Source organism: Calonectris borealis, chromosome 2 (genome assembly GCF_964195595.1).
Source record: "Calonectris borealis chromosome 2, bCalBor7.hap1.2, whole genome shotgun sequence".
NCBI classification, from domain to species: domain Eukaryota; kingdom Metazoa; phylum Chordata; class Aves; order Procellariiformes; family Procellariidae; genus Calonectris; species Calonectris borealis.
Genome location: NC_134313.1, coordinates 67,034,948 through 67,060,318, shown reverse-complemented (window position 1 = coordinate 67,060,318; position 25,371 = coordinate 67,034,948). Strand labels below are relative to the sequence as shown.

The 25,371-nt window shown below is 38.9% G+C and overlaps 1 protein-coding gene across 2 annotated transcripts in view; it reads left to right on the top strand.

The window, feature by feature from the left end:
* Positions 1 to 25,371, top strand: part of MBP (myelin basic protein) — a 123,104-nt gene that overhangs the window by 26,996 nt on the left and 70,737 nt on the right. For both annotated transcript variants that reach the window (XM_075142210.1, XM_075142209.1), the window contains exon 2: positions 1,034 to 1,108. In XM_075142210.1, the coding sequence (XP_074998311.1) occupies positions 1,058 to 1,108 (51 nt within the window). In that variant the 5' untranslated portion in view covers positions 1,034 to 1,057. The remainder of the gene's footprint in view (positions 1 to 1,033; positions 1,109 to 25,371) is intronic.

Here is a 25,371-nt window from a genome sequence, read left to right as displayed (position 1 = left end):
TCACAGCAAAGGTCTGGTTGTCCTTTTCTCCGAAGCCTTTTCATAAGATTATGCTTAATGAAATAACTTAGCCCTCTGGTAGCAAGTGTGTTGTGCCAGGATTTCTGATGCTAAGGTTTTATGGTATATACCTCTGTTTATTGCAGAGTAATGAAGTGTTACTGTTAGCACTAGAAATTGAACTTTTATTGCTGAAAGTTCAGCTCAGAATTCTGAGAGCAAAAAGTCCACTTGAAACTTCTTTTGCATGTAGTTTTAATTTTCAGGACTTTAAATGCTACCTTGCACTGCATTTAAATCGGCTGAAGGTAGCAGCTGTGCAAAAGGTCCTATACAAACACATGCTTCTAGGAGAAGAAACATGTAGTATAACCACAAGTGTACTCTAAAAGCTGAAATTTGAGTGTTGTGGTTTAACCTACATAAGCTCTGTTAAAGCTGAGGTACAACAGGATGAGCCAGAAAATACAAAGAAGGAGTTGGCATTCCTTTATTATGGGCTTATCATGAAAGCATGGGCTGTAAAGAACATATCCATTCTCACCTCCACAGCACATTGTTAGCAATTTAGTGTGGTGCTTTTTTTCAGTAATTGCTGTTTATATAATGGCAAATGTGAATTCGAAAGAACTTACTTGATCTTTTATGGAAGTTTGTAGTTACAGATCATTTGATACATATTACGCTATTTTGGTGTTATAAACGTAATATCGAAAGACAGGGCCTCTACCTAATTTCTAATCTAGTCTTGTTTTATGTGCAAATTTCACAATAGACACTATTTTATTTTTCCTCCTCTGTTTATGTCTTTTTTAGAAGAAGGAAAGCTTTCTGGTATTGCAAAATAGACCAGATAAGCCTTTTTGTTTCTTTTTTTCTTTTTTTTTCCTTAGGATCTTTCACAGATCTTACTTTGGACTGTAAAAATTGTATGAGAACTATCTCTTTGTTCTGTGTCAGATGAAAATTTTAATTTGTGTTTCAGTACAAATGTTTTGGTTTCAAAAATGCTGTTTTGTTTTTATCTTTTCAGAATTTGAAGTTCTGGTGATCCATCATGGGGAACCATGTAGGAAAACGAGAACATAGCGCTGACAAGTCAACCAAGGTAAGTGTAGAAAATCGAAGAGGCAAGGCCACTTCAGAAATATGCATGTTATGAAATATATATTTTTTTAGTACATTAGTGTGTTTACCAGATCACTTTCACTATTACTATTTTGTAGTTGTCGCTATAAAATGACCAGCTTCTTTTAAAGAGGATCCTATGAGATGTGGCCAAACCAGGATTTTGCTGTGCTGGATTTAATGAGACATGTGATGTTTTCCTGTGTCAGATCCATAGCTGATAAAAAAACTTCTCAGTCATGGTGGAAATGAATGAAATGAGCATGATATTGCAGAAATTTTTAAAGAGCCAGTGAGCTGAATTATGGTCTGTGTGTTGACAGCTTTCCATTTGGGCAGTCATTGGCTTTACCCATAAGGAAGAAACTATATAGAAACACGTAAAATAAGAAAATTATAAAGGAAGAGGTTGTCAATCTGAGGAGATACAGCTTTAAAAATCTCCTCCCCAGAAAAAAAAAATGAGACCTGTCAAAATGTTCATTAAAAGTTAGTATTTGCTTTCTAAGCCTCTGCTGACACGATTGTGTATTTTGCACATAATGTGGTGTTCTGTTTGCCTTGTGATAATATCTCGTTTATTTGGTTTTCTACATTGTACCGGAAGAAAATTCACACATATCTTAAAAAAAGACATCTTTCTCTCTATATATATAAAAAAAAGATGCTTCTTGTTGCTAGCTATTGCTAACTTCCCTCCACCCATCCCCACCCAAAAATAACAGTTTATAGTCTGAGCCCACATTGTATAAAGCTGTTGCCCTTTGCATTGGACAGATGATGTAAACAGATAGTTCTATGCTTTATCTGGAGGAATGTGGGTATTTTGCATTGCTGTGGCAGATAAGGAGCTACCCCTAAAAGGCATACAAACTAGAATTCATACAGTTGTTAGTTCTTTGCCATCTCCTTTGGGAAAATACATAAGCACGCTGGAAGGAATAGGGAGAAAACAGCAGGTAAAGAGAACAACTGGCTGCATATGTTTTTGTTTTGTCTTTGTGCAGTATTTTGCAAAATGGCTTTGCGGCCCAAAGTTTCAGTTTCAGTACAAACAACAGTATGAGTCTCAAGTTGTGGTCTTACAGTGACCAGTCTTGTAGACTTCCCCTCTAGAAAATTGCGTTGTGCAGATCCAGCAAAGTCAAATGCAATGAACAGATGTATTTAGCCAAATATTTTGATCCTTTCTGACCAAGGGTGTGAGATCCTGCAGGTGTGATGCGGCAGGTATACAGAGCTTGATGGGCTGTTGTGCACCACGTATTCCCTGCTTTGGTCTTTGAGGACAAAATTTGGTTAGAAAAATACATTGTAACTTTTCTCCTGCTGTGGGATCACATGTGTCTGATGCATCTGGGTGGCAGGTGAGCGAGTTGTCAGGCACATGGGGCCTCACAAAGGAAAAGATTCTTCAAGCTGTAGCAGCCGATGCAATAGGTGCACGTTTGCAATGGTGACCAAGAGCCAGGTGGCCATGAGTCTTGCACTTAGTGTGTAAGACAGATCTACAAGGAAATGAATTGCTGCAATTTTTTTTTAATTCCTTCTTTTTCCTAATTAGTTCATGGAAAATACTTGATTCTGCAATGAAAATAATACTCATTTACCTAAAATATTTTTGAAGGGGGAACTTATTTCTGTAGTAATGTCTTCTGCCCATCACTCATCCTTCTAAAGTGACAAAAATCCAAAACACCAACCCCCTAAACTTTAAAATAGGCAATGCTTGATCAAAATCCCCTGTTATGCAACTAAGACAGTAATCATGTCACAAGAAACGATAACACCGCAGATTTAAAATCAGGAAATACATGGTTAAGGTGCTACTATGTATTCCACGTAACTAGCCAATCTTGATTCAGTTCTCACAAGTTCTTGCTGGCAATAGTAACCATATGTCATACTTTTTTTTTTCTTTTTTTTTTTTCCTTCCCCTTCTTCTTTTCAGCTGAAGTAGCTTGCTTTTTTTTGGTTGTTGTTCAGTATAGCTGTATATTAGAACTGTTTCGCCCCCCCCCAGTCTTCTAGTGTGGTATGGGAGACAATTGCTGAAGGCTTGCAGAGACTACTGTGGAAATGCTGAACTGCCTCTCCTTGCTCTTAATGATAGAACTGCAATGAAAGAGGCTAACATCTCATTAAGGGTCTTTCTAAAATTCATTACTTGTAACTTCAGGCTGTTTACCATATTTCCTTTTCTGAAAATACAGTACCAAAGAACAACATCATTTTAAGCAGCTGCTTTGAACCTGTGGTGTCAAATTTGCTGCACAAATGCTGTATCGGCTCCTGAACTGATACACCAGTTCCCCAGATGACTATTTTATGTATAGTGACATTAGAGAGACTGTTGCCAAGCTGTAGCAATCGTAACTCTTGGTTGTCCAATAAATGTCCTGTAACACAGAAATTACTATGGGTTTGGTTTTGTTTTGTTTGAGTTCGCATCTAGCTTTGCTTTACTTTCACTAAAGTTGGGTATTTGAATTACAAAATTAGAAACAGAGATCTGGAAAGCAATTATTTCATCAAATGTCTAACATGGCACCAAGACGCTTTCAAATTTGGAAATATGCAAAAGACAACACGATGGCTTCCCATGCTGTGATACTTCTTTCAAAATATTGTACTTCTCTTGATTTATATATATGCCAAACTACAGTGATTATTTAATAAATAATGAGATACTGTGAAATTAATTGGATGCTTTGAAAAATAGTTGGTCTATTTGACCTAAATAATGCTGAAAATATTTACAAAACCCTCACATTTTACTCAAACTAATAACATACTTGATCTCATTTCTGTCAGATTTCTTTCTCTTGTATTTAATGCATCTGCATTTTTTTAATAGTTCTGTAAGATACATAAAAACTATTCAATGATCCCAGCAATTTGTCTTCTTTCTTTTTACTTTGGATGATATTAGACTTTGCAGTCGGCTAATGCATTAGTAAATGTGTAAGTATTTATTTTGTTTAAATTTGTTCTTAGTGTTAATACTTGGGTTTAAACTTAAATAAATATATCTGAGAACAACAATAACAAAAGAATGGGCTGTCCTTCATGCCCTGAGTTTAAGTTCTTGGAGAGCTAAATGTAGAAGAGTAGAAAGAGTAGACGACTGAAATTTTATTGGCCTGTGTTCGGAGTTGTAGTTGATCTGCATTAACTTGGCACCATTAAGCTATGAAGTGCCACGTGCTCTTTTATGATGACTAAAGCTGCCTGTAAATATTGCAATTTGCTACTCTCCGTTTTGATTGCCTTCCTCAGAGAATTCTGCCCATCCCAAAATCGTTGAACCTTCTTGGTACCTGTCAAAACTGTCCCTTAGCTTCATTGGTTGTTCGGGAAGATGGGGTTGGAAGGAAGGTTTCCGTCGTTGTCCCATCCATTCCACAGTAACTACCAAATGCACCAAGTCAACGGAGCCTGGTTTCCATGTGTCTCAGGTCACATAGTACTGTGGGGAGCTGGAAACCAAGCTTGTGACCTATAATAAAAGGTCAAAACCCACTGCCCTGCCATGTCAAGGGATTGCTTAAGAAACTTAGACAGGCCTGGAACATATTAGATTGTTGGAAATGCTGGATCATCTACCGGTTTCATGTCCTTGATGTACTTGGGGTGTACTGTAAATAAACGCTAAGGAACCAAAATCAATTGCTACCTCTGATATCTAACTTTGAAAAACTTTAGGAAATGTAAATTGCCACAGTATATTGCTTTCTCACAGGCCAAAATTGATAACAGAGGTAGGGACGATAAGGCACTCAGTCTACAATTTAATGTTTTGTTTGAACTAAAAGCTGTCTGTTAACAATGACCGAGTCTTGCTGTGTAGTAAACATATGAAAAATCTTGCCTTTAATTGCCCTATGTATGTACCTAGATTCTATAATGTGTTTTTGTAGTGGTTGATTTGATAATTTTAATAAACTAACTGGTTTTCAGTGTTTGAGGAGAATTCAGCATAAGTAGCTCAAGCTAAATTGCTGTGATGAGCGTGTATCAATAGGTCGGATGGTTTCTATGCTGCTTCTGAGGAGATTCTGTTTTCTCTCCTCTTTTTTCCCCAGTTGTCTTGCTAATGTTCAGAAATTCCCACCCTGCCTTACTCCTGATAACATTGGTATAAAGTTTTCTGGCTCTCCCTGATGAGAGGGGGGTGAAATTCTGAAGATGGCTGGCTCAGTAGTTGTATTGTTCACCTCATAGACGCTCAACGATCTGCAAGCAAAAGGGTTTTCACATTGATCTCATCTGATGCCCTACCTCTCATGGTTGAGACTGCTTACAGACCTGAGCCATACGTGCGGTTTTTACAGGTGCTTCCTCTTTGTATGCATCATAAAGTATCAAGAAAAGGGGAAAAAAAAAAAAAACAGATGAAGTAATTTTATTTGCTTTATTAATTGCTCTGAAGTGTTATTTTTGTAAGAGAGAAGTTTATATTTTTAATACTTACAGTTTGAGAGATACTTGGCATACAGATTATGTGGATTTTGAAGCCTGGGATATGGTTTTCTGTAAAAAAAAAAAAAAAAGTGGCATTTTATTTTATTACATTTAAATAAATAGTCTTATTACCATACATAAATTAATCAGTGTGCAGCCTTTTCACTTTTTTGCCTTAGCAAAATTGTATAGCACTATTTTTATTTTCTAGTACAATTGTGTGTTTTCTCAGAGTTTTACCTTTTGCTGTAAAGCAATAAAGAGCACAGGGGCTATAGTGGTGTGTTCTTTGTAATTTGATATATTGATTAAAACACTCCCTCTCAAGCCAATATCTTTCTGAAGGCAAAGGAAAAATAGAGAAAAACTTTAAAATGTTAAGAGCGCCAGTGTTTTCTGTGAGAGATTTGATGAGCGTTTTCACCAGCCAATGTTAGAGGTTACACGCTGTAGAAATTCATGTGAGCAGCCAATGTCTGGTTAAGCCAGTGCCTGGCACAAGGAAGTGCTGCTTTTGGAAGAGACAAATCCCTTCCCAGGGTGTGAAGGGAAGTTCTGGGCAGTCAGGTTAAGCAAGACCTGTTCAATTTGATAGACGTGTGTTTTGTTCAAATTCTGCCATCAACCTAGATTTGGCCTTGAGCAAATCCTTTTGTGCTCGCTCTGTCCTCCTATTTCATTTCTTAACCTTTGTACTGTCTAACTGGGTTGTTTGTTGGGACAGATGCAGTGTCATTCTGTATTAATAGTAGTGCTCGGAGACCTTGAGTGGAGCCTTCAGGCACTAATGCGCTTCAGCTAGTGAGATGATATCATAGCGATACAGAAATGACTGTACTGTTTGAAGCCTCTGAGAATGCCAAGTATGCGGTAGCTATGACATCTGTCCTCAAAAATTAACCTTAAGACCATCATTCGGTATGGTATTGGAATTCTACGTTTAATGTTTAAGTAGGCAAGTAGCTCTGCTATAAAGTTAAAGGGAACAATTTATGTGTCTAAATCCAAGTCATACGTTTGAATAGTTGATTGCTCATTAAACTCTTCAGGTGCTGAATTTACTAGGGTCAATTGTGTTTATAATATTTAATCTTTCTAGTGTCTAAAATATGCTAAGCTCATCGTAAGTATGTGTGATAAACTGTCCCTGGATCAGAGCTGGTACTTTTACATTCCCTGTTTCCCCTTTGTTGTGTGTATGTGAAGGCCAGTGAAGGTGTAGCGAGGCTTCTGTGCAAAGCAACTGGTGGAAGAGTTAAAGGTGGGAGGCAAGGCAGATGCGAGTGAGGAGCAAGTTCTGCTCAGTGCCACAGCACCTGCTGCTAGTGTTTAAGGAGTTGCCTGAATTGTATAATCTTGGCAGAATGTCACTAGATCTGCCTTTCAGTGAAAACGTGAGTAAATATGTAGGCAAAGGTTACATGAAACAAGTTGACAGCATGTTTTTCTGTTGTGCACACAACTTCTAAGTACTAGTGTGTCTTGATATAGGTCTTGAGTTGGTTGAGCTTGCATGGGTGTAAAAGGAAGAGGCGCAGTCGCTGTGGTTTTGGCTGGGGAGGAGGTAGGGTCTTGGGCTTTGTTCTCCCACCCTCAGCCTGCAGAACTGACTAGAAGAGGGAAGTACACTCTGTACTTTTTAAGGTCTTGTGCTTCAGACACCATGCTGTTGTGGTATAGTTTCCTATAGTTCCTTTCTTGTTAGCTTTGATACAGAACTAGATAAATGTCCTGTCAAATGAGTTTAATAACAGTACCACTTAAATTAGCAAGCAGTTGGAAGAATAGGGGTGTAATGCACTGCCCATTCGTTGTGAACTCTCTGTGAACTGTTCTAGTTGCTGAGATGGCTTTTCTAGTAAGAGTCAGGCCATACTTCAGCCTGAGAACGTGTTGTTCTCTGCCTTAGCATCTTCATGCTGGAAAAATGAAAGCGAAGCTGTTTATATCTTTAATCTTGAGGAAGCAGTAAGTGACATGGAGATCCTGAAAAAGGGAGCAATATCTTCTTCCTTCCTCACATAACCTTTTTGTGCTATTACTGTTGTGGTGGTCATAGATCAGCATGCGACGATATGTTGTATCGCCTGCTCTGAAAGTGGGTGAGATAGGTCAAAGTAACAAACTAGAATTTCCATTAATTATATTTGAGAAGAGCATAAAACTTTTGCAGTGATGTATTAGCTTGGAATGCTGTTATATCTGTAAAATCAGTTATGGTGAAGTGCTTTCTCCCTATTAGAGAGATTGCCAGGCTTTACCTACGGGTACCCAGGGCCAAAGCACAGCAGAATTTCCAGTATCTAAGACAGTCACTGGTAAATCTGTCCTGTGGCACTTACTAAAGTATTAAACTCCAGTAAAAGTGCATTTTGAAGTTTGTCCTCATCATTTTCCCCTAATGCTAGTTCTGTTGTCTTTGCTGCTCCTGGGCAGTAGCTGGGAAGAAGAGTGCTGGAGCCATGTTTTATTTTAATTCCCAGTTTCACACGCTTGTATTTCTGATAGTGTAAGTGACTGTGCGGCTAGGTCAGTGTAACTGCTTGTGAGTCATGGTTTTACACTATGCATTGGTACAAAGCCAAAACTCCAGCTCTGCTCAGGTCTGATGCTAAATGTTCTGCCGTGAGAAAAGAGAAGTTCCACATTTCTAAGGTGAGTTGTATCTTGCTCTCAATTTGTAAATTCAGCAAGCGTGAAATGGACATCAGAAGGAAAAAGATATAGCACTTTCCTATACAAACTATCACTTTAACAGTGGCTTCTTTTTGCACTTCAGAAGCTGAAGATGAATTTCTTATGTAATTGCAGTTATTTGTACACTGAGTAAATTTAACTTGTCTGCAGCTACAGTTCAAAACCTGATTTTTCCACTTTGACCTAAAATGTCACGGAATGTTTTTGCATTCTACTTGACTTTCTCATGGCCTCTGCTTTAAGTTGATGGAAATACTTAGGTAGCGTTTGCTGGAGAGAAAAAAAAAAAGGTTTTTGCAAAAGGAAATTTAAAAACTTTTAAGCAGAGTAATATGACTTTATTCTTGCTGAGATAAGGTTCACTCTTAAAATCAATCTGCTCTTTCAATGCAGCATCCCATGGATGTGGCCATAAAAATATCAAAATCTGCATAGAGCTGAAAGCCACAAGATACATGCCACTTACTCTGGATAATTAGGGGGACTTCTGAGCATCAGTTATAATCAAGAAGAGGCAATAACGGAAGTCTTGCATTTTCGTCACACTGCCACAGAATGACATTCAGGTTGGTGTAGCTGGACTTAGCTAGAACTGAAAGATGAATTTAGGGAGGCATGAGGGCGCACTCGGCTTGCTCATGAACTCTGTGCAGCTCAAAAGCCACAGAAAAGACCTAAGAGCCAGAAATCTTAGCAAGTCTATCACCGATAACATCTATCCTTAAACAAGTCACTTCTTATCAAAACGGTAGTCATCATTTTTGGGTCCTCAGTTATTCCTGTTTTGTGTAAGAGCTTCAGGATTGGATTCACTGTCTGGTAGTGCTGAGGTTTTCAGATGAGTTACGGAAATCGCAATATACTGGAAATGTCTCAGTTAAAAGGTAGTATTCGAGACTGTTACATTGAAATCCGAGTGGTGTTTTTTTTTTTTTTTTGGTTTTGTGGTCATAACTGACTTATGCGTCTAGCACATTTTCCCAGCCTTTCACCCCCCCCTTCTTTCCTCCCTTTAACTTCCTTCTACTCCTTCTTACACCCAGTTTCTGTCTGCACACTACTTTCTGCCAGCAACTCCATCTCTGATGCAGTCTTAATTCAGTGCCGTGTTTTGATTTTTCTGAGGCATTAGAAAGAAAACTTAATTGCTAACAGTGCAGTTGCATGCTCAGAAACAGTGAAGAGATGGCCAGTCTGATCAGGACGGTGGGAACACCGTAGAAGAAAAGAGAGAAAATTTGCACTTTTCTGACAACACATATCCACTTGAAAAATGGTTTTCTCTTCCAGCCAGTTCGCTCCCTTTATGCTGATGTACGACTTTCAGCAACTATCCCAGCCTACCACAGTACATTGCTTTACAAAGCAATCCCAGTAATGCCATTGCCAATATTTGAAACCTGAAAATCAAAACTTTCTCCTTTTTTATGACCAACTATCATCGTCATTTATATATTGTTTTGTCATAAAGTTGTGTTGCTTTTTTGCATTTATACCTTGTACCTGTTAAAAAATCGGTTTTATGTGGAAAACAGAAAAATTGTTGTTGAATTCTTTTGGGGAAACGTGGCTAAAGTTTGTCAATGTGAAGTGGAACTGTGTGTAAAAACTTTAAATCCCACTTTAATTCCTTGTGTGCACATGTCCATATATAAAAAAGTACAAGTGTATATTTAAAAAAAAAAAAACATAAATGCAAGTGTATATTCAACTATAGATACTCTGCTTATATCCCAGTGTGGCTGCAAATGTGCTTACTATATGAGTTTCAAAAGGCAAGACCAGTAGCCTTCCACCCTGGGGAGTCCGGCTATCGATTCTGATGTTCCCTGTGAACCAGAGGCTAAATATTTTCTTCATGTTGAGTCAGAGCTTTCTACTGCAGATGAAACTTGCCTTATGGTGCACAGGGATAAAGCCTGAATAACCACTGTCTCTTCCCCCCTCCCCTCCCCAACCCCCCAATGTCTGAAGTTCCAGACAATCCTGTTTTTTTGAGACTTGGCAGATGAAAGGTTGGTGAATGTGAGACTCTGAGAATCTCAAGTCAGTGCCTGTAACAGTTCAAGAATGTTTATATCTCATAAAATATATTAAAAATATTTCAATAGTTACTACTACTATGTATTGATTAAAAAAAGTAAATATCTTTAATATATTAAACAAATATATAGTGCTAGTATAGATAAATACATCTTAGTGTTCTAAGAAAGGATTCAGAGCTCACAGTAGGTGAGACCCACTGCATAAAGTAACAACTGTTTTGTCTTTTAGTACACTGCTACGCAGAAAAACAGTATGTTTGGGACAATCGATGTTACTTCTGGAGCTCGGTCCCATGAGATGAGTTTCTAGGTCAAAAGCTGTGCATTATGAAGACTAAAACTTAGTTTTTTCCGCTGAAAGAAATAACTTGCCTTATGCTGCAGGATACTTGCTGATAGAAAGAGGTCCTCTCCTATGATGTGGTGCTAATCTTCAGTTTCTTTCAGAATCAAATCTGTGTTCTGAGAAAACTTGTAATATATTTCATTTGAGATGGATCTGAACCACTGTAATCCATTGCATTCAGATTGACTTAAACAAAGCATGTTGATTTGTAGGTGCTGAGAATGCGGATCTGCAACATTTAGCCTTAGGATTCTTGCAGATTCATTTTACCTGACAAATTTTAATGTTGATTTTTTTCCTACAATTCAGTATTTCAAGGAAATATAATTCTTAAGAGGAGGTTTTTCTTTATATTTCCTTCAGCTAATTTCTTGCCTTATAAGTAAGGGTATTGGTAAGTAGGAAAAAAATAGGTGAAATACCTATTTAAAATTAAGCTTTGACACTTTTTTCCTCTTGTTTTGACTTCAGTGCTTTGTGTTTTCCTTTCCTGCAATCCTCTTGGGAGGAGAGGGAACATAACTCCATTCTGGAATTTCTTTGATGTACCACTTCTGCCTCTTGCACCCTTTTCCTTTCCTCCGGTGTCTTGTCTTATGTAGCCCTTTAAGGATCGATAAAAACATCTGAAAATGAAGGTTTTGTGGAGCTTGGGGGAAAGGAGGCCAAAAGTCCCTGTCAGTGGATGCCAAGATCTTTCAGGCATTGGATTCTACTCTGGGATTTTGCAGAAAGAGTTTATAATGCAATAGCATGATTCAGGTAATACTGTAATAAGGATGTATTGTGGCTGTTGAGTCACATGATCATGGGAGAATAAAAGATTTGTGGTATTTTGGAAGTTTACAGGGCTTGCTACATAGACTTTGTATCCACTAAATTGTGTGTCTTTAACCACTTCTAATTTGGCTTGCTGGTGTATATAAGGGACAGGAGACCTTCTGAACCTGTCTTACATGGAGCCCACAAGGGAGATGGCTCTACCAGGAGCAGGGAGGGCTTGGCTTCGATCCCAGCTTCTGAGCTCTGGTCTCAGCAGTTGACAAGTTCTGGTTTTTGCCCTGAGCAGCTTGCTTTAACCAATTAGGCTACGAACTGTGGGCTGGCTGAGCAGGGGCAGAGCTGCTTTCTTCCTTGCAGAGAGCCAGATGGCCAGCTAATTGTCCCAATCACTGAGTAAGGCTTGGCCAAGTCTCCTGCTCAATTCTCAATTCTGCTGCTGTGCTGGCAAGTTGGGTCTTGTGGCTTTAAGAAAATGAGGACTTCAGGGACATCTCTGAGCATCTGGACTTCTCTTAGTCACGGTTTAGTATGGTTAATTTCAAACCTTGAAATGGTTCCTGACTGGTTTTTGTTTCTTAAAAGAAAAAATTGCCTGATGCTTAACAGGAATAAAGACTTCTTGGTCTGAGTTAGGACATCTTGCTTGTTACAACATTGTTAGTATTGAGGTGTGGTTGCAATGGAGGAAGAAACTTCAAGTAGGAACCCATATTTTGAAGGATTGATTCTCGGGGATTTTGCAAAGAGAACTTGTGTCTGTTGAGTTACCTATTACAGGAGAAGAGTTGGGGGGGAGGGGTGGGGTTTTGAGGGGAGGGTATTTTGGTTCGCTAGAGTTTCCAGCATCCTTTTTTAGGATAATTATTTTTAATTCTTAGAAAGCAATGGGAAATGATTATTTGAATGCTGCACTTAAGAAGGTGTGCTAGACTGTTTTTCTAAGGGGTCGTAAACTTGCTAATAGAATTGCAAATGAAATTGCATTTCTATAGGCTTATACACTATTACTCAGTGTGATCTATATGCTTATACACTATTACTCAGTGTAATAATTGCAACTATAGTTTACGTGTAACCTCTTCATATGAATCTGTTTGTGAAATGCAATATATGTAACTCAGTTGCTTTTGTGTCAAGACAATCCACTTTTGTTGCAATAAATCATTTTAGGAGATAAAACTGTGGGGTGCTAGAGGCAAAGGATGGGACGAAGCAGAGTAATGATGATATGTCCTTTGCAATGGTAGGGAATTGAATTAAAAAGATGCCTAGGTATTTCCAGTAGGCCACCTATTTTGTTCAATGCTGAAAAGACAGTCTCTTGATCTAAAGCGATTCTGAAGTCCCATGTTGATAGTTATTCAAGCGGCTTGAATAGGCTGTCGGTCAATTCACAAGTAGCCTGTATATGGAAAGAATCAAATATGTAAGTTAATACAATACAGCTATTTAAGTTTTTGTATTTAGAGTTGATGAATTCTAATCTGCTTTTTTTTTTTTTTAAAAAAAAAAAAAAAATCCATCATGCTCAACCCATTTTCTTCAGCCCTGGATCTGTTTTGCACAGCTTGTTTTAGTAATGTTTTGACTGTGGATCTGGCAGTACCAATTCTACCTAGAAGTTAGGTAGCCAATGGATAGGGGAGAAGGTGAAGAGCTTTGCATAGTCTGTTGTGCTTATGTCTGAAGTCTGTACTGCACAATATATGAATAATACCAGAAAGTCTGGACAAGATCTAACTTCTTTGAAGTTGTACCTGCTCCTTTTTTATGGTGAAATACCAGCAAGAGAATGGCAGTGGAAATACCTCTTTGTTCATGCATAGGTTTTTCTCTCTCCAGTTAAATTCTCTGTTCAACTGCTTCTGTAGGCATAGCTGGTGCAAGTTTGGTTTACAGTTCCCTGCACGACTCCTTTAATTCCTGCTTGCCTATAGAATTGGGGCATGGATTTTAGCCTTCACAACACATATGCAGTAATGTAAAATTCTATTTATGTGCAGAGGGTTACTAAGTAACAGTTGCTGAGGGAAATGCAGTTTTTAACTGCATGACGTCTGTGCACTTAAAATTGCCAGCCAAGTAGTGCATTAACATAGATTGTGCACATTAATGTAATGGGATTTGCTGTGGGCTATGTGTGAGCAAAACCTTGGGAAAAACAGCAGCAGTGTAGTTTGAAGAGTTGGAGTCTCTCCACAGCCTGGTCTTGCGGACAGGAGATGAAACCGAGTTTGCCCCTTCTACCTCATCCTCTCCATACCACACCATAATTATGGACCCTGATATATTTGTGTGTATTTATATTTATATCTATATCTACATCTACCTATAGATATAAAGGTTTCCACGTGTAATCAGTATGTTTTGCATGTGTATCTTCCTTCAGGGGGACGGGGAGAGAATCGGAAGGGTAAGAGTGAGGAAAAACTCGTGGGTTGAGATAAAGACAGTTTAATAGAACAGAAAAGGGAAAGTAATAATGATGATGATAGAATATACAAAATGAGTGATGCACAATGCAATTGCTCACCACCCGTGCTGACCGATAACCAAGTAGCGATCGGTACTTCCTGGATCACGCCTACCATTCATAGACTGAGCATGACGTCACATGGTATGGAATACCCCATTGGCCAGCTGGGCTAGCTGTCCTGGCTGTGCTCCTTCTCAACGCTTGTTTTGTTTTGTTTTGTTTTGTTTTGTTTTCTTAAGTTGAATGTCCTTGACTAGCAGGGTACTTGGCAACAACTGAAAACATCAGTGTGTTATCAACATTCTTCTCATACTAAGTCCAAAACACAGCACTAGGAAGAAATTTAACCCTATCCCAGCCGAAACCAGGACAGGGGCATATTTAGTCATTAGTTTCTTGGATTTTTGTAACGTTGTTTTAGCTGAATCCAGGGATGTTATTTGTTAATTGTTGAGAAATACATTATAGCCGGGAGTTGATACCATGTTATTTACCTGGGCTCTTCAGTAGCCAACATTGCTACTGTCATGTGGATAGTATGATAACTTGTCAACCTTGCAAAATTCACTTCATCTGTTCACCCATGGCAATTGATTTTTACTTTTTTTTTCTTGCTATGGATGATTTACAAAAAAATCCCCAAATCAAAACCAAATTTTTTTTTTTTTTTTTTTTTTTTTTTTTTTTTTTTTTGTGTTCCTGGCATTGTAAAGTCTCTTGACATTTTTGATGGGGTATAATTCTAAAGTATTGTCTGACTGCATTTTTTTTGCCTGTGTTTGAGACACTGTAGTATCTGAGCTTTTTTTTGTAGTCTCTCATACAGTCCACCCATTTTGGTTTTGAGGCCAGAAACCTTTCCCTCTGGGGAGAAATCAGTCCCGAGTTCTTCATTGCTCAGTCAGGCTACTCTTTTTCTGTAACTCTCTGTGACCAGCTGTGACTCTTCAAGTGGTTTTAAACTGATATATTAGCCACAACTTTTCCCTTGGCAGGCTGTCATCTCTGGTGACAGTATTAACTCCAAGCAAAATATCTTTAAAGTCTACAGAAGAAGCAAAGCAGAACAAGGCGAGAAAATTTGTCAGCAGAACTCTAAGTACATATCTGTTCTTCCAAACCCCTTTCTTGTTGCTATATAGGGACTCACGCACATCTTTTCTCTTAAATGCCTGAGTTTAACTTAACTGGGGTTAATCCTTTTTGCTAATAGTGCCTTTCTTTGCCATGTACTTCAGGAGCTGCTCATCAGTTCCAAACATCTGCGATACAATCATTTACAGTCATTTAACTTAAATGGATGCAAAAAATTAAACAAAACCTTTTTTGCGAAGCTACTTTCTGTACAGTTGGCCCCCAGCCGATCCTAGTGAATGGAGTTATCCCATTTCAGATGCAGGGTTTTGCATTTGCCTTTATTGAACTTCATGAGATTCTTGTCAGTCTATTTCTGTAGCCTGTCAGAGTCCCTCTCAAGAGCAGCTCTGCCTTTCAGTGTACTGACCACTCCCTCAGTTTGTTATTGTCTGGGTCTTTATTGAAGACAGTAAATGATATTGGCCTTAGTGTTGATCCCTGAGGGATGCGGCTGCTGACTGACTGCCAGATGGACTTTGTGCCATTGATCACAATCCTCTGAGCCTGGTGGTCCAACCAATTATCCACCCCTCGTATTCCACCTACCCAAACCTTATCTTCTCGGTTTCACTAAAAGGGTAGTGTGGCAGACCATGGGAGGCTGTGTCATAGGCCACACTAAAGTCAGGGTATATGACATCATGCTTTTCCCCTCCTCCACAGAACCAGTCATTTCATCACAGGAGGCTATCAGGTTGGTCAGATACCATTTACCCTTGGTAAATTCAAGCAGGCTGTTCCCACTCACCTTCTACCCATAGAGAACAATTACTGTTAAAACTGTTCTGTCATCTGCCTTTAATAAAAAGATGAGAACAGCTAAGCATTTCAAATGCTATGTATTAAGTATGGCTGTCACTTACCAATGCGTTATCACCCCTGCACTGTAGACGCAGAGGTTTCTGTTGAGCACAGAATGTACCCTACCTTTGACGGTCTTTTATACTTTTATACTTCAATAGTGCACTTTGGGATAATTGACCAAAAAATACTGAAGATGAGGCCTTTTTCTTTCAAGACAAATCCACGTTAAAGAGAGAAGAGGCATGAAGTGCACTTTCTAGTTGGATGATGATGCTTGCTTTCTTGAAACCTTGCTAGAAGGATGGACACTGGTCACAGCTTCACAAAGACTTGACAAATTGATACCAGCCTGTATATAGTAACTCTTAACAGTACAGAGTTAGTGTTGAGTGGTCACCAAAGAAAGGCAATGCTGGCTGGCTAAGCAAAGGTTGTGGTTTTTTTTTTAATTAAATAGCTAAAAAAGAGGAAAGATCTGAAAATTAGGCACTGAAGGAAAAGGTGGAAGTTGAAGAAGATAAGAACAAGCATTCCTGCCTGGAGTTTGAGACAGACCCAGGCAGCGAATAGAAGTCCTTGCTGGTAGTGCTCCACTCTCCTCCACAGAGCCTGGGGCTTGCACAGATGATGGCTATAAGTGGTGCAAAAGTAGCACTTACTTAAATAACGTTTTTTTTTTTAACATATAGCTCTTGAATTTCAACATGATATATCCTTGTTCCTGCCTCCCCCCACCATGATACTTTTCTCCTGAAGGTGTGCAGGGTTTTTACTAGAACCACATTAATGAATCAAACTCTGATAACTGAATCATCCTTTTGAATGTCAGTTTCTATTTGCTTTTTGGCTCACTGAGTGATAAGGTGGCTGCTCACAGGTGTGGTCTTATTTCTGGTATTACCATTTCTTCCATCTGTACATGCATGAATCTTTCGTTGTCATAACTTCTGACATTTCTTTACTTTGGTAGTACAGAAGATGGATGTTTATTTTTACAGTCAGTTGGAAATTCCTATTGCCTGGTCTTTCTCAGGTTTGGTTTCTTTGTTTGACTGTATTTATTTGGAAAATGGTAGCTACAACTGTTTAAAACAATACTGTCCCTGTAAACTGTTCCATTTAAAAAAACAACAAAACAAAATGTGCTCCTGAAGAACAGGATTATGTATAGTGCACATGGCATCTTATTCAGTGATTAGATTATCTGTTCATACTTTTCAAAAGGTATGAGGACAGCCTTATGAAACATTGATATTATGGAGCATGTATCTTATCATATTGGACATCTGAAGACACTTTTGATAAATGCTTTCTGATCACAGTGGTTTTTTTATGGTGTATGTAAATGGGAGCAATTAGCTCTACAGGAAATCCTCCCCTATTTCCAGGTGAGTAATAGTGTGTTTTTGCTGATGAATCAGGTGTCACCTGGGGCTGAAGAAGCACTAAGTGTGAGATCTGAGTCATTTCCTTGGGCTCTCAAGGTTTGTCTTACCACTAGCTCATTCCGGTAAGCAGCAATAGTTAACTCGAGGTGACTATTTCTGACAGTTAGGAATACGTTAAATTCTTGATATATGGGAAAACAATGTAACATTTTACCTGTACTTGTTGCATATGAAATCACCAAGACGTGTTGGAAACTAGCCACATCACTTTACCAAAGTTTGGATGAATACTAGTAAGATCGCATATGTAAGTATCCACATCTGCATGTTACAGTCTGGGCTGTGTTAGACTGTAAGTGTGCTCCAGGGGAGAGCACCAGTATCTGAAGGTGGCATCTGAAGGAACTGGTATAACAAACCACTCTGTGGCCTGGTAGCCAGAACTCGCTGAGGTCATAGCCCTTACAATGTCTGGAAGCCCCAGTGAGATCAGGTGCTCTGATTGGGTTTAAAATATGCGCTCATTAAAGTGTATTTACCTCACAACTGCATAAACATTCTGATATTATTGCTGCTGAATGAAACCATGCATCCTTATTTTCTTGTAGCTTGCTTTTTGCTTTAGAGGACTTTCATATGCCACTTGTGGGGCAACTAATGAAATTGGCCTCTGCCATTCATTAACATCGGTAGCTCTTCAGGGTTTGGGGTGGTTTTTTTTTTTTGTTATTGCTGTTGTTGTTTTTCCCCTCACAGTGGTCAGTGCAATCTGAATGCCAATTTTAGACATTTTAAACACAGACTGAACAGTTGCCTGAAAATAAGCAATTAAAATGTCATCTCTCTGGGCATCTTTGGGTAAACAATTGTTTTTGTATTTTTTTTTCCAAAATGTTTTGCCTCTGAGACTTTGTTATTCCCTTCTGAGATGGGAAAGTTATGGAACATGCAGGTTAATGTTGCAGCTTGCTGGCTTCATACATGTGTTACAATGGTCCATTTCATACTGGTGCAATTGTAACTGCACAGTAGTTTTTGTGAGAGTGCCTCTGTGTTGGCTTATAGCATGGAGGAAAGCATTGTTCTCTTGTTTTGCTTTTAGAAAACAAAATAACAGAATAAGAAGCAAAATCATGGGAAGATGTTTCTGTTTTTACATTGATGTAATGCCATTTACACAGAGGTGGCTGACAAATTTTACTCTGAAGGCATTCACCTTTGTGAAAAGCTGAGCAGGCTTTAATGGTAAGTTTAGTAAAGCCTCTTGCTTGGAGTCTCTGGAGTTGTAATTCTCACCATTATCAGCATCACAAAATTGGTTGCTTCTGAAGAAGCCATCAAAGAAGAAAATACCAATTTTTATGTAATGTCAGACTTCCTGTCTCCTCAGCGTTCTTGCACAGAATGATCTGTGTGGGTACTGACTGCGTACTTGCTGAAGACTTTGAGAGAGCGTATATGATGTCTGAAGAAGAATTGGCTTCCTAATGATTTTCAAATCGCCTTCTCTCTGAAAATAATAATAAAGCACCATGATCTTTTTTAGTGCATATGAATACTGTGAAAGGGAAATGATCATCTCAGTAAGGGTCTGCTCCTCCATTCCTGATAATAGATGCTGAAGTCAAAGCAAGCAGGGAATGGGAGCAGTTTCTATTTGTGTTGGAGACATCTTTGTGTAATTTTTCCTTGTTACTGGAGTGGATTAGTTTTGTTTAGCTTTTTTGAGATTCTCCTGACTTGTGTTGTATTGCTTTAGCGTTAATTAGGAGAATTCTTTTGTGTTATTTATTGCAGATTTTATGACAATTTTTAGGGTTCAATTTAGACAGTTTCTTGAAAAATGAGTATTTTTCAAAGCTAGAATATTTCAGAAATCAGTTAATCTTCTCTTTAGATTTTGCATTTTGTGGTTGGTAAGGTAACTAGTGAAAGTGGGAAAGGGATCCTTGTTTTGCTTCTCTTCAAATGCCTCAGGCAAAATCATAGATTGATTATAATAGATGTTCTGAAATTGCTTTCTTAAAAATATTCAGAAAAGTATTGTATACATTTCAGTGTTTGTTCTTCAGCTCTAGGATGATTTTTTTACTGGAACATGGAGAAGTATCTAGGATTTTTTCATGTTTAGAAAGTAATTTTATTGACAATTATCTACTAGTTCACATTCGGTTTATACTCGAGAGACTTACAGTGGCCTGCTGAAAAGAAGGTCTGACAGATTTGGGCCCATAGTTGGATGTTAGATGAACAAGTCCCTGGGGTAGTACTTTCTGAAAAGGTAGTTGTTCCTGACTTACGATTTTGATATCAAAATTTAGCATTTAGCTTTCTATTGTTTCCTGATAATTGTCTTGCATGAGAATTGAAGTTGTTGAGAGTTCATGGGCAACGTCTGTCTCTTAAAATGAAGTATTTTAAAGTGTATTTTAGTGGTAGTGCCAGAGGAATATTGTTGAATTTGTATTTACTGAATTTCTTTGAAGGAGGGAGAAACCGTTTATGCCACAAAGTGTAAAAATGTTTTGCAATAACCATTATTGATGAAACCCTTTTTTTACTGAGTTGCTGCTTTCTGAGTTACTGAGGCAGGGGAAGGTGATCCTACTTTAGGTTATGGCTTTCCTTTGCAATTTTGGCAGTGTTACGTTCATGTAACTACTACCCAAAATCTCTGATATTGCTTCTTTTTCAAAGAAAAACACGGGCAAGGTACCTATTTGCCACTTGAGTTATTTTAAAAATGTATTTATGCCTGCTGTTATTTTGGAGTACAATCTACCTGCATATCTCCTGTTAAGAAATAATTAATGATGAAATGGTTTAAATCCAAGTTCTTAAACCACCGTATTTTGTTGATATAAAAGTGGGAAAGCTCGAATTTTCTTAATTTTTTTAAAAATCTGTTTTTGTTCAAGATTTGCAAAGGTGACTAATTCTTACAAGAAAGTCTTCTTGCAGTGTCTTTGGTGAGGTATAAGAAAGGGAGGTAACTTCTGTTTTTGGAGCGTGTTGAGAAAAAAACACCTAGAGGTGCCTTAATACAGTTCTAAAAATTAACATACACTTCCCAATTGTCCCTCCTTCCTGTATCTTTAAATCCAAGGTCATTACTTAAGGTGCAATTACATTTTTGCACATACTCTTTCTCACGCGCTTTCTTTTTTAGGAGAGAAATTTGGATCCGTGGTGTTGTGGTGAGGCTGCTGGGACTTGTTAAATCCTTGGACTGTTATCCCCTTGCTGCTCTTCCACATGGGCACCCTGGATACTGGAATGGGGAGATGTAGTGCCTGTCAAGCATGGTTATATGGCTCAGGGGCTGAGGAACAGGGCATAGAGGCCAAGGGTTTTCTCCTTGATCCTGCCAGTGGGGGTAGAGGGCTTGAGAAGAACTGTATGGATCCTGGAGAGTCAACAGCTGGTTGCACAGCTGGTGCTGAGTCACAACAGGCATTTGGTTTTTACAACCATGGGCACCTTCTTTGAGGATCAAGGACTGCTCAGAAGAGATTTGAATCTACCTGACCAAGTGGGGCAAAAGCATCTTTGCCAACAGGCTGGCCAGCCTGGTGGGGAGGGCTTTAAACTAGGAGCGATGAGGGTGGGAGATGATGACCCACAGACAAGTGAAGAAGTGGGGGACTGAGTTGGCAAGCAAAGGGTGCAGTGTGATATGGAAAAGAGGAACCTTGGAAACAATGCAACAGGGCTGAATGCAGAACTTTATTCAATAGACGTTTGAGGAAAATAATCCTTCAGCAAATAGTAGTTTTTGCTTAGTGTTTCACAAGGTTTTAATAAGACTTAGTATCTAATGTTTGGAGCTTTTTTTTTTTTTAAATATATTCTTATAGTGAGGAACTATTTTTGACATGTTAGAATCTTGATAGAGTGATCCTTGATATCGTGATCAACGTCTTGCCTTATCTTCACATATCATAGAATATCTCAAGTTGGAAGGGAACCATAAAGGATCGTTGAATCCAACTCCCTGCTCCTTGCAGGACTACCTAAAACTAAATCATATGTCTAAGAGCATCGTCCAGATGCTTCTTGAACTCTTGACAGGCATCAATAGTGAAGGTAACACTAAGCTAGTAAAAACAAAGAAGTAGCCTTACTTTTGTGCTCATACTGTTGTGCATGGAGGATTTTCAACACCTGTGGGGTTTGCTAGATGCACTTGTTTTTCAAATACAACAGAGAAACCAATTTGGCTTTAGGAAATCATGTCCCTGCTCTTGATAGTTACCCTTTCCTGGTCACTATTCTGTGCCAATGACTTAAGCTTCAATTTCGGAGGTTTTCTACAAAACCATACACTTCTGAAGTGAATAGAGGTTGTTTTTTTGTTTGGCTTTTTTAATTTACTTAAAGTGGGAGTTAAAAGGTGTCATACCAGTGTTTTACAATTATACAATCTATTTTGTGTCTTTATCAGTTTCCTTTAACTAAAAAACTTAGTTCCATGCCAACTGTATTTCAAAACCGTTATCTGAAAAGAAATCTTTATTTACATTTTGAAAAGGGCAGTCACGTTTTGATTATTTGAAAATATCACCCCCGTAAATCTTGATATTCGAAAATATTTTCTTTTAAGTGGTGTTTGTGCGTTTATTTACACTATGCAGAGGACCTGTGTTCATTCTGGGAGCACAGAGTAATAAAACTCAGTTTCTTTCAAGATCATGCATTTAATACTGGCCTATTTAAATCAAACAGGGAAGAGGAAAAGTTTGTGTCATTCAGTTACATAGTCCATAATTTTCTGTCTTGGGTGGATAGATGGGAATACTTGTTCGAAGGCCTCGTGCTGTGTGACCGGTGGCGAGTTCATGGCAACTTCCCCCTTAACCAAACATTGCGTAGCAAACCTTAGTTCTCCCATTAAAACTGGGGGGCGGCCCTGTGTGGCAGATCACATCCGAGAGCCGGTCTGGTTCAGTTCTCTCCTCCTCTCTCCCCTCACATTGTTAAGAAGGATTATTTTTAGCCCCTCTCTCACCCCTCGTTCGGCTCCTTGAGGGCCCAACAAGCGTTTGGAGCAGCCCAGCTTGAGGGCATGGTGAAGAGGGAGGACACAGGCCTAGGGGATGGGACAAGGCTGGGGCCGCAGGGGGAGTGCACGCTAATGAGGAGCTGAAACGTCAGGTTTTCTGGGTTAAAATATCTTGCCACTTTTGAAAGACAAAGGTGTCTCTTCCTCAACAACCCACCACCCCCCAAAAAACCCCAAGCCCTTTTTGTACAACATTGAAGAAACATTTGATAATTTTATCACAGTGCAGAAACAAATGCATTGGTCAGTACTGTAGTCAAAATTTTCTTTTAACCTACAGGTCTTATAGGTAAACAAAATATATTTTAATATCAGGCAACTTGTGTGTAAAAATTTTTCTTAGCTTTGGCCTAGAAATACACTTCACAAGCTAGAAACTGCCAAGTGACCTAAAGCAGTGAAAATTATCTTCCTTCCAAATCAGTATATTGGAAAAATTCCCTTCTAAAATTAACTGCTCGGTGTTATATTTAATTCTTCTTTTAATTCTTGGCAAATAAGTGTAAATTCTGCTTTTTAAATGCTGAAAATGTCTTGGTAGTTTTTAGGGAGTTGAAGGGATGTAATTTTGAATCTAAAGTGCTTTTTTGTGATCTTTCTTTCCTCTTGAGCTAAGACTTGGGAAATGAAAATTAAATTCAAGAAGCTGAAAGTCCAATTTTGGTGCGCAGTGGCAATTGTTTCAGGGCATGTTTCCTACTCACTAAGCTCAGAGGGGATTTGGATTAGTATAATGTATCGCTGTGAGCAGAACAGCGAGAAAGTCCTTTAAAGTTGTTTACCCTTTTTAGCCTTTTCTTTTTTGTGGTACACTCTTAACACAAAGCAAGCACTTAAAAGATACTTCTGTTGCTCAGTAAAGCCAGTCTTCAACCACATATAGAAATAACCCAGACATATATGCTGGCATATTTATTTTGCATACTGAAGGACTGGTTCTTGCACGTAATGAATTAAGAATAAAATACCAGAAGTGAAATTCTGGCCTCGTTGCAATCTGGTTTGCTGCTGGAGAACTGGGCAGAGTTAAACTGTTGTGTCGGGTGCCGAGTTCCTTCTCTCTGTGTTGAGTTGGCACGATTATGCTTCAGCTCTTTGTAGCCCACATAGTCACATGTTCCACTTCGCTTCTGCAGGCCTGTGGAGTCAACCATTTACATTGACAAGTGAAACCTTATCTGTTTTCTCCTAGCAAAGGTAATCTCTCTGCCGGCTGCAGAGTCAGGATGTCAGCTGTGCTGATTTTTTTGTACTACAAAAGCCAGAAGGTTTTCACAGCTGGGGGCCCAGAAAAGATGGGGTTTTGCTGATAAGGTGGCAGACTGGTTTATTTCTAATAGTTTTGTATCATTCTTAGGCCTGACACTTTTACAGTGAATATTTCTGAGATGCTCTGTAATAACTTTCATTTTATAATGTATTTCACTCAAAATACCTTCTAGGTAATGGAAGGAAGATAATAATATTTGACTCAGCTGAATATTTGATTTTTACTCATTTAAGACACTCTGAGTATCTTCTTGTCCCTGGGGTACTGCAGGCATCCTTTTGTGTGATGAAGCAGACTTGGATGTCACTTCAGGCATGATTTCCACACCCACCTCACCTCCTCTCCCCCCCCTCCAAGCAAGCAGCAGGCAAATGCAGTGCCATAGAGCCAGTGGTTGGTGGGAGTCTGGGAGAGGGCTGTACTCTCTCCTGTGAGTATCTTGACATCAGGTAACTTCTGCACTGAATCATGGTTTGGAATGATGAAAGCCTCCCAAACACACTCCTTTGCAGCCAGCAACCATTTCTAGGTTGCCCACAGGGAAGTGTTTGAAGAGCTCTCTCGGTGCCTTTGCTTCCTTTGCTGTTCAGTGCTGCTTTGTAAAAGTGCACACACGCGGCTGTGCAGCCCAGCACCCTGCAGAAATCCTTGCGGCATTGCTTTGAGGCAAGTTTGTAGTGCTGCTGAGTGCTGTGCTGTACCGTTGCATTGTGTTCCCCCTAGAGAGCTGCCGCCTCTTTTACCTCTTTTCTCTCTTCCTGTGGTTAAAAGGGGCAAATCAACAGGTTTACTGCCACTGACAGGCCTGTATAGACCGCTAAGGAGGATTCAAGGCTGAGGATCTCGGTGGCAAGCGTTTTGCTTTTTCTTCATTACAAACTGCCAAACTCAAACCTGCAATATGAGAAATTCAATGTACAAGGTTGAAAGGCAATTTTTGCCTGAAAAAAGCCCAAAATACTTGCAATGCTCTCTCCTTGACTACTGGATTGTTATTTTGCACTTTTTTTAATGGTCATAGTTTTGTTGGGTTTTTTTGCTCTTAACTATTGTGCATCATTCTGTAACTAGTTGCTAGTTTTTGCATCTCTCTTGTGCTTTTAGTATAGATGGAGTATTCAGATGCTTAGATGGCCGTTTTTATCTTTCTGCTGTATCAGATGTCTATATAAATTCTTTTCAGATTTTGTTGATATGCTAGAATACAGAAGTGGTTTCATTACCAGAAGGAAACAGGATTGCTTTTGTACACTTTTTTTTTATTATTACCCTTCAGAAAGACCATTTTCAAATGGTGGCATTTGAAAATTACTAGTCTGCTGGGGTTAGACACTGCCCTTGTTCAATGTATTTGTAAAGCCCTTAAGGAGATACACTGAGAGTTGAGGCTGCAGCATCAACATTGTGTTTATGACTTAAACCACATCCTTTTCCTGAAAAAATAGGGTGAAATATTTGTAGTTGTTCTGCATGTGGCTAAAATGAGTGCTCAAAAGAAAGTAAATTGGCAAACAGTCTAGATAGGATAAAGGTAATGAGTAGACTGTGAAAGCGTCAGTATCAATAGCTGTCACTCTTCAGACTATTCTGGAAATCTGCTTAAACACCTTTTGTAAAAGAGACTTGCTATTGTGCTTGATGTCCAAAGTGCCTATTTTTGGTTTTGTTCAAGTGTTATGGTTCCTTGTTGACTCATTAGGTCAAGAGCTGCATCCATCAGTGTGCCTGCCAGGTGCTGTTTGCAGTGGCACTATAGAAAAACCACCTGGGT